The 9620-nt window shown below is 38.9% G+C and overlaps 1 protein-coding gene across 1 annotated transcript; it reads right to left on the reverse strand.

Annotated features, from left to right (window-relative positions):
- Positions 1–48: 48 nt before the first annotated feature.
- Positions 49–6388, reverse strand: LOC102303515 (interferon gamma). Its single transcript, XM_005921078.3, has 4 exons — positions 6099–6388; positions 4779–4847; positions 2409–2696; positions 49–1580 (listed from the first exon to the last, which is right to left on the reverse strand). Exons 1-4 carry the CDS (start codon positions 6216–6218, stop codon positions 1437–1439), a joined length of 621 nt encoding a protein of 206 aa, XP_005921140.1. The 5' UTR covers positions 6219–6388; the 3' UTR covers positions 49–1436.
- Between the last annotated feature and the right edge of the window lie 3232 nt (positions 6389–9620).

Raw genomic sequence — 9620 nt, forward strand, 5'->3', positions numbered from 1 at the left:
TATATATATATATATATATATATATATATATGCAGAGAAAATGGGCAGTGAGCTAACCTGGTTTGGTGTTTAAACTTCAAACGAATGATGTGCAAAAAACTGAGACATGCATGACTTTAGCTCTGTGGCGTGAGGCGACTCGCTCCTCCGCCTCCTCTCCAATGATTAAAAAGTCATGTTCAGGGGCAAAATAATAACAAAGTAAAGATTTGTGTTCAGCAACAGGAATCAGTGGATTAAAAGTCATGACTCATGATTCTCTGAGCTTGTTCCTATAAATTCTCCATCACAACTTTCCTTCCTCATGATGTTTTACATCCAGGTGCGGGAAATGCTTTTTTTTAGAAAACCAAAACCAAAATCTTTACAACCAAGATCTTAAATCTATAAGAGACTGCACATAAGCCATAATCAGCGTCATTCTGTTTTATTCCGGTGCATTTGCCAATCAATAAATTAATAATAAATAATCAACAATCAACAACTTAAATACAAAATAAATAAAGAAAACTACAATATGTCAGTAAAAATAAAAACAAAACATCCTGAAGGTTTTAGTACTTCAACTACAAAGAAATTTAATACTACTTTAATACTACAGTACTGAACCTGACTGTTCAGAGGATTAGTAGTACACTGAAGTACTTTGTACTGTAAACATCATCACCATCAGCTCTCATTGGCACTGCAGTGGAGAAGCTAGGTCAGGGTTCCCATTGAGACAAAAAAATCAACTTATAGAATACAATTATGTGAAAACTTCGTTAAATTTGTCACATAAACGGGATTTCACACATTTACTTTGCATAAATGTAATTCCTCAACAAAATGTGATAAATCTGGAAAACTACCTATCAGTAATTATCAGTGGAACCGCCCATTTCTCCACCACAGTCCAATCTCAGTGCAACAAGAGGGAGTTTCACTCAGAAAGAATTCAGGGTTTTTTAACTTAAAACAAAATACAAGAAAGAAATAACCTAAATTTACAAAATATTCAGTAAAAAATAAAATTTAACCACAATTAAACATATCTTTGTTTTGTGGGTTTTTAATAATGTGAAGTTTTTAAAGCCGAGAAAAAACAACAACATTAAATCAAGTATATCCACTGGGTGAAACTCCATGTTGAAAACAATTAGGTATAATCTCTGGATCCTTCAGTGAAAATATTCCACAGGATCAAACTTTTATGCTGGTTTCAAGTATCACACACCAAACATTATATAAAAATATTTTTCCAAGACTACGATCTTATAAGGCTTAGGCTGCTGGTTCACTGTTAATTTAAATATAAATATAGATGAAAATAGAATACAAAATTCTAACAACTAGACACACTGGTTTCAGTCTGAGAATCTTTTGGTTTTGTATAATTTAAACATCCTGCATCCTTGTTTTACTGTTATTTCTCTTTATGCCCTTTAGGTCGCCTTTTAGGCTCTGGTGCGATCTTTAGCCTTTGTTTGCCTCCGCCGTCTGCGTCTCCTCTGGATCTTGATTTCTGGGAGCGAGCTCGCCTCTTCGTACAGCTGTGGCAGCTGCCAAAGTGCTTTGCTCTGGATGATGCGGTCGTTCATCTACAGGAGAGAGAGAGACAAAGGCAAGTTTGACATTAATGATGACGATCACGCGGTTACAGAGAGGACCTTTGTTAAGATTCAGCACAATGACATCAACATTTAAAACCCTTAAATAATGTAAGACCTTTTTGAGCTTTTAGAATAACTAAGGCACATCGTCCCCTGGTGTAAGCATCACAAATTTAAGACCTGCAAAAAACACATTATTTTAAGCCCTAAATAAAACCTTATTTCTAGTCTCACCTAGGCCCTAAACATTCTCTCTGCCTTTTCTTTTCCTAGTTTCTATTTAAATCCTTTGTGGATGCGTTATTAAACCTCATAATATCCTGCAGGTCACTGATGACTAATCTAAGGTTAGGGCATGAGTTCTCTCTTTTTGTCTGTTTTAAACCAAATGCAAAAGTCTTTAACACAAAAACTGTATTGCCAAAATGAATGAGACATGATCTGAAATCCTCAAAATCTGCCTGTTTTTCACTAAAACAAAATCCCGGATGGGCAGCCAGGGACTTGCTCTGGATGTTCAGAGGGTAAGCTTTCCAAAGACATTTGTAGGACCAAAGCATTTGTCCTTAAGTATGAATTTAGGACTTATATAAGCCCTCAATAAGGTTGGTCAAATCTTTTCAAGTCTAACTTTTCAGGCTTTACATAAGCCATTCATATGGGCTGCTCAACCCATCCTGAGGCTTATTGTGAGCTCCTCTTAATCACTGTACAATCCTCAACATAGACTTCACAAAAACCTCACTGTTGGGTTTACGTAAGTCCTAAGTCAAGTTAAGGCTTTCACAGCCAAGAAGCAATCAGAATGCTCTCTACCTTGATATCTCTGAGGGTCTGCAATCCCTGCAGAAGCTTCTCCTGTTCATGGTAGCGGCGTTTCTTTAGCTCCTGGACCTTCTTCAGGATGTAATTCAGCTCTGATCTGACATCTCTGCCTGCTACCAAGCCTGCGTTGTTGGGGCTGCTGGATGCAGGGGTGATGGCCGAGCCAGGTTGCGCGTTGCTCACGGCGATCTGGGGACTCGGAGTGGGCAGTTGTTTCAACATGTGGCCAAGCAACTTTTCGTACGACTCCAAAACACCACCCATGAAGATCAACTTGGTCTGAGAACGAGAAACAGAGAGGTAATGACATGAAAGTACAAATGGCTTATATTTGTTTAATATGAATATATCTGGTTGTGCAAATATGGCTTTGAAAATGCCCAAAATGCTGAATTTCGCAGCATTCCTCAGCATTTTGGACTCGGGTACCAAAAGCCAAAAAACTGAAACAGCGCAGAATACATTTGTAGTAAATAAACCTGAAGAAAAACTGAGATGTGAGGAAAAGGTTGCTTCACAAACATTGCAACCTTAGGTGCTAAAAACTTTTCGCACAATGGAAAAAACTCTGTGGTTTCCCACACAACAGTTAAGCTAACAGAGAAGGCCTTAAAAGGGGAATACCACTCACTGACTGCTGTTAAACCTGAATGTCATATCCATACACTGCTAACAGGACCGAAACTACTAGTTTGGATGTAAGAAATGAGAGTTTGTGGCTCAATGTTTGACCCAGTGTTTGTTTTCAATTTGGTCGATTCACTTACACTTGTTGAATAATCTGTGGTAATTTCTGGTGACAACCAAAAACCTTTCATGTCAGAAGCAACAAAAGCTGTGGGATCCCTGACAAAACACTTTCAGTGGCACCATCAAGAGTGTTTTTAAAGAGCTTTAAAACCTGACAGAGGCAACAGCACGATGAAGTGACCGGACAGAAGCAGGCTAAAAGATGTAAGACGTTTCCTTCGAATGAGAGGGGGCAAATGGTGTTAAAGCTCAGATGAGTCATTAGATATCTCTAAAATATATGAAATGCAGCACTGGGGTAGGTGTGGTGGTAAAGAAACCTCTAAATAGGAAAACCTGGTGGGTTGCAATAAAGTTCATGCAAAATACCACCCTCCATACAACAGCCTTCCCCCTGCATACCACCATGTGTTAAGCTATAATAGAAACTCATCTTGACTTTAAATTTCCAACTGTTATGACTAACCTGTCAAAATGTTTCTGAGTGCTGGAAGATATTGCTGGCTATAGGAGGTGGTGACCACAGAAAATCTACTTGAACATTCAGTTTTAGAAAGGCGCTGATACTTTTCTTCTTTTACTAGCAATATCTTTAACTGTTCCTCAAGAGGCAGTGCAACAAAATTTCCATTGTTTTGCTTCAAATTTTCTCCATTTTTTTCCTTTTTCTTGTTGCTGTTGACTGCTTTAATTACAGTTTTAGTACAGTTACTTTACAATAATATCAGTGAGACTTTTAATAATTAGTTAGAAGATATACATCCTCAAAAAATGTTCCTTTTTATTCCAAATTTGCAGAAGCTTTAACCTGAAACTCATAGCCATCTAACCACACAGAACTTCAAACAGAGTGACATAAAAAACTGCCGACCAGAGCTCCTCAGTCTGTGCTCTCTTGGCTTGATGTCAGTACTTGAAACCAACCATGAAACGGCCTTGTAAGTGATGTTGGTGAAAAGTGAAAGTTTGATCGGGAGACTGAGAATAGCTGCAGAAAGGTGGCATCCTGCAGAGCCAGCAAAGTGAAGGAAAACCCCACAAAAACCTCAACTCAATGTAAAAGACAAAACCTGGAAATACCAGCTGGCTGCTGACTCAGGCAGTGCCTGTTAGCCAAAGATGGAGGAGCTCAACAGGAGGTTTGCCTCCATCGAGTATCCCGACTCTTTCCAGAGTTCAGAAATATACCTGCTAACAACTTTAAAGATGCCTGATTACCAATCGGTGTCTTCACTCTTTCATAGACATGCAAAAGTCAAAGTGGTGGTTTTATTATCTTTACACCATCTGGAAATCCACTTTAGTGACGATGATGCTGAAGACACTGGGTGGATGGATAGAAATAGTTCCTCATTTCTTTGTGTAGGGATGGAATACAGCATGGTTTCCAGTATTAATACTGAGCTTTAGACTAAGCTACCTTGATGCTTACCACGTGGACCTTAAGCCACAAGTGTGTTTCCTAAATTCTGCCTGTCCATTTGAGGCTATAGTAAGGCAATAGTTAGAGCAAAACTCTCATTTGCCACAAGAAACCTTTTCTTTGGATTGCATGGACATTTTACATTTTGTGGACAAACTACGCGTTCCCATTAATCACATGAATCTTACCTCAATTTTTTTGTTCTGGTCACTAGGAAATACGGGTTTCCCATCATATTTTTCCCGGCTTGAAATTTTCTGCAAAAGACAAAAAAAAAGAAGATATTTTCAGATCATGTTTGACATTAATAATGAATAATCAGTATCGGTATTGGGTTTTATCCCAGCTCACAAACATTGTCAAACATGATTTGAACTGGAGCAGAAAATAAGGTGCAAGGAATCACTAACTTATAAAAGGTTTTCAGTTTTAGTTTTTTAAAGAAACCAATGATTCAGCCGAGCTGTTGTTAAAAAAAAAAAAAAACCCGATTGGCTGACTGGAGAGGGCAACTGCTCATTTACTTTGCTTCATATATAAATAAACAGCATTTTAAAACTGATTCTGAATTTCACTGGAAGCCACTGAAGGGAAGCCTCCTAGCCGGTTGCTAGCAGGTTAGCTGCTCTATTCAGGACCGACTAAAGACCAATAAGAGAAGTGTAGGAAAAGGTGAAATATAATAATTGTTGGACTAAAAGATCCAGGATTAAATTGGAATTTGATCTGAAACTGATAACTGAAGATTAAAATTTTAGAAAGTGGTACGAATGGTGCGTTTAAAGCCTGTCGGCCACACTGTGTCTGATATCAAATATGGAGACTGTAAAGAAATTGAGAAATTTGTCCGAAAAAGACAAAAACAGTTTAAAAGTGTTTTTTTCTTTTCTTACAGCGATAAACATGAGAAGGCCAATAATCCAACAGCAGTTATAAAAGACAGCGTGAGTTCAGCTGTTTCTGTGTTTAGAGCTTTCTATCATTACTGGTGCCTTCAAGGACTGTCTGTCATGAAGTTTAAAGGATGGTTAAGAACGTCTGCCAACTAGCAATGAAAAACCAAACAAATTACAAAAACAAGCTGCTAATAGGGGAAATGATAATTGGGGGGGGGGGGGTCAACGAGCACGTACTTTGCAGAAAAATTTGATGGTGCATTCAAGGACACTCCCACATCTGTGATGTGACTCTGTCTCATCCTTGAATCCACCATTCCAGGAAGTGTCCCTGCTCGCCTCTGCATCACCACATTAAACATGATATCATTCACATAAAGTTTCGTATGTGAGATGCTCCAGGCTGGGTGTGTAGTATTTAGCGTCTCGTGGGTTAAAATGGTCCTTTAACCACACACTTAAGTGGAAATTTAAAAAGACATCTTTGCGCATGTGTGTGTTTGTGGTAAGAGCATCACTGTGACAAACAGGAGGAAACAGAAAGTCTGTAGAGCTGCACAGTCTAGTATTACTCAAGTACTAAGTAGCAGTTGAAGTGCAGTGAATACTTACATAGTGCTGCAAGAGGCTCTGGATGGTCCTGTTCATCTCTGCTGGGATGTGGGATCCTCTGACCTGACAGGCAAAAAGCCAGAGGCACAGACAGACTGCTGCCCTCACTGTGGTAGCCATCCTGTCTCTGTTTGTATTACCCCTGAGTGTAGTTGAGTCTTCGGTTTGATTCCCAATCCGGGCCGAGTGTTTTCAATTTGAGAACGGATTCTGGCTGAGCAGTGTCCTCCCTGACTGAGTGACTGATGATCTGACTGACAGTGTCTCTCTTACCCTGAAGTTGGTGCGAACTGTTTGACTTGTCATGAAAGCTTTTATTTATAACTCTGCGAGAGAGAGAGAGGCAAAGTGGCAGAGTGACATAGACATGCACTCAGACAGAGAGAGAGAGAGAGTGATGCGATGATCTAGGTGTGAAATTGTGGTTTTGAGTTTCCTTTAAATCAACAACTTCATAGAAGAGGGTGAGGGGTCGGCTTCCCACTCATGCATATCATACCCAAATCATCTGCTCACTGCAGAATTTTGCGTCTCCCAGCTGTTTTATTAAAATTTGTGCTTTTGCTGGTCAGACTTGAAGTTGCAAAGGGGTCTAATAGTTTGCATGAGACCTCTCATAATTGCATTAATCTCTCAAAGCGTGCACTGAGGTTCGAGGAGCAATGACTGGAAAGCACGCTGCGTGAAAGAGTGAGGTGGCACCCTGCGTCAGAAACCATTAGATCCAGCGATTCCGTCACGGAAATCATTACACCTCCATTGAATCCACTGCATCTGGGATTTCACAGCCACCTCTGACGGTTTCTGATCGTGGGCCATACATGTGCCACGTCGTGCTGATAAACCTATCTATCGATCTATTAGTGTTGGGTACAGATTCATAGTTTGATCTAATAAAAGCCTGTGAGGTCATCACATTTGAGGAGTCAGACTTTTTTTTAAAACTTTTCTTCAAATCTTGGCAGTCAGGGCCCAAAGACAGTAATCGTTCTAAGTGGTTTATATTTAGGACAAGGGTTGTTCTTCCGTAATATTCATCTGACCTGATAAACTGTTTGGAGCTAACACTCTTAACTTATTTTGTATATGCTCACTAGCACAGTTAAATGTAAGGTCAAAAGCTGAATGAGTCCTGATCTGCAAGGAAACATATGCTGGGATGCTCAGAGTGTGGCTGAGATAATACCGACCCCTCATCCTCCATGGTAGGGTTGGGTTAGGCAGCTGGTGACTGGGTAGATTTTACAAGATTAAAATATCTCCACACAAAAAAAAATCAGACAGGAGGAAATAGCATGCTTGCTGTGGATTTCATTTGCACATTGCCCCATTTGGAGTTCCACTGAACATTCCTTGTTTTAATAATCACTTCAAATGGCTTCCAGCCCCATGAGGTCCACGTCATCATTGGTTACAAATTCCTCCCAAATCGGAGTGTTTTCTTTTACTTGATTTTTCTTTTTTAAATTACTTTTTTTTTTAAACTCATTACAGTCAGAGTTAATTTATTTTCTCACTTTGTACTAAGTTCCCAGATTATTAACCCTCTCCAGGCAGGCGTTGCAGATTTGCAACAGTTAAAAACTAACAACCTGATTACCCCACATACATATTTTATGAGGGGTTTTTTTACTCAGAAGTACCACTGCAGGACTTGGTTGTGCATTAGCAACAAAAAGTTTACTTTGAGCCTGAGAGGGTTAGAGCAGGGGGAGCTCCAACTACTGGGTGGATGATTTCAGTGTTTCAAAGTTAAGACACTGGCTAGCTCGTGTCATCATGCAGTTATCTTCTCTTAGCCTTTATTTTATTCTGTTTTATGGTCTCTTTTTATTTTAACATGTTTAATCAAATTTTAGGGTCTATTATACTTCTAATTTATTCTCCTCCATCTAAAGTTCTGGGTTAAAGTTACTAATGAAAGTGAGAGGATAGACTGTGGGATCAGAGTCAGGGTTAGGGTCGTCATCAGTGATGGCACTGACAGAAACAACAGTCCTGGTAATGCATGTGTTGGGATTCACAACAGTTGAAAGTTGATCCATTGCGTGCATGGCCTTTGTATTATGGTGGAATATATGTGCCTGTTGTTGCTGACTGGGTAACACCTCTGTGACACATCTGCCGAACACGCACCTCAAAGCCCGTTTCCCGTTTTTGCACATCGTTTCATTGAAACTGGTTCTTCAGGACAGAAACCAAAGCAACACATTGCACAGATTGAAGTTGCTTCTGGATTGGTTGTATCTCGGGTTTTATTGGAAACTCTAAAACTTTTGAGGGTGTGTATTGCTACGGAGGCCTGCTGAGGCACAAATAAAACCTGCATGAACTCAAATATCATCATCCTGCAATAAGTTGTAAAACCTTGGATCGCTCTATCATTTAAACAGCACTCATTGTTTTTCATAGCAAATATTTTCTATTTAGTTTCTTTTTAACTTTTAATTGTGGATGTGCATGACATTTACTGTGGTGCTACTGAAAGATGTTCAAGCATACATGGAAATACAGAACATAAGGCAAAAAATGAGTGGAATTCTAATGTGATTCAAAGTCAATATTTAGTATTAAACCTTTATTCTTCACCCTGAACTATTCCACTGACGTTCAGTCCACTGCTTAGTCTAATTTGCCATTCCTAGGCCTTTTTCCCTGTTTCCTTTCTTTACAAATGGCTTCTTGACAGCGCCCCTTTCGCCAAGACCATTATGATGAGATTTCAGTGAACATTAAATTAATTAACTAAAGGGTCAGTCTTAAGGACATGACTTGCAGATAGTGTTCACCTGCTGTAGCTAGCTTAGTAAGCCTACGACCACTTCCTTTGTCTGTTCCTTTGTCCCGTTCAACATGTAAATGAATCAAAACGGTAGCAATATTGAAATGTATTGACTTTTGTATAGTATTTTTTTCTCTCTTATTTTCTAAATGTGCCTGCATATTGTTTACATGTTTGAAATAAATAAATTAACAAAATAACAAATTTCTGTTACAGTAGCAGAAATTACACCAAATTCAATACTTCTTCTCCACATTTGCACCTGAGACCTTGTAACACTAACAAGTCACATGACACCAGAATGGAAAATGGCTAATTGGGCACAATTTAGACATTATCAATTTGTACTCACTTTTGTTGCCTGCAGTTTAGGCTTTAATGGCTGAGTGTTGAGTTATTTTGAGGTGACAGCAAATTTACACTGTTATTCAAGCTGTACACTGACTACTTTACATTGTATCAAAGCGTCATATCTTCATTGTTGTCCAATGAAAAGATATATTAAAATATTTACAAAAATTTGAGGGGCGTACTCACTTTTCTGAGATATACTGCATGTTAAGACACAATACTGGTTCTTTCAGAGTTAGGAATCTTTTTTAGGCTCGAATGATTCATGGGTCAGTGTGAAGTAGCTTAACAAACAAGAAATTTCCTCTGACAAAAGTCAGCTATAAGGACAGCCAATATCAAAGACAAATGTTAAAAGATCTTCTTGACAGTTCTCAAACTATTGCTCA

Source organism: Haplochromis burtoni, unplaced genomic scaffold, assembly GCF_018398535.1.
Source record: "Haplochromis burtoni strain Fernald_Lab_line unplaced genomic scaffold, NCSU_Asbu1 Contig_44, whole genome shotgun sequence".
In the NCBI taxonomy this organism is placed as follows: Eukaryota; Metazoa; Chordata; class Actinopteri; order Cichliformes; family Cichlidae; genus Haplochromis; species Haplochromis burtoni.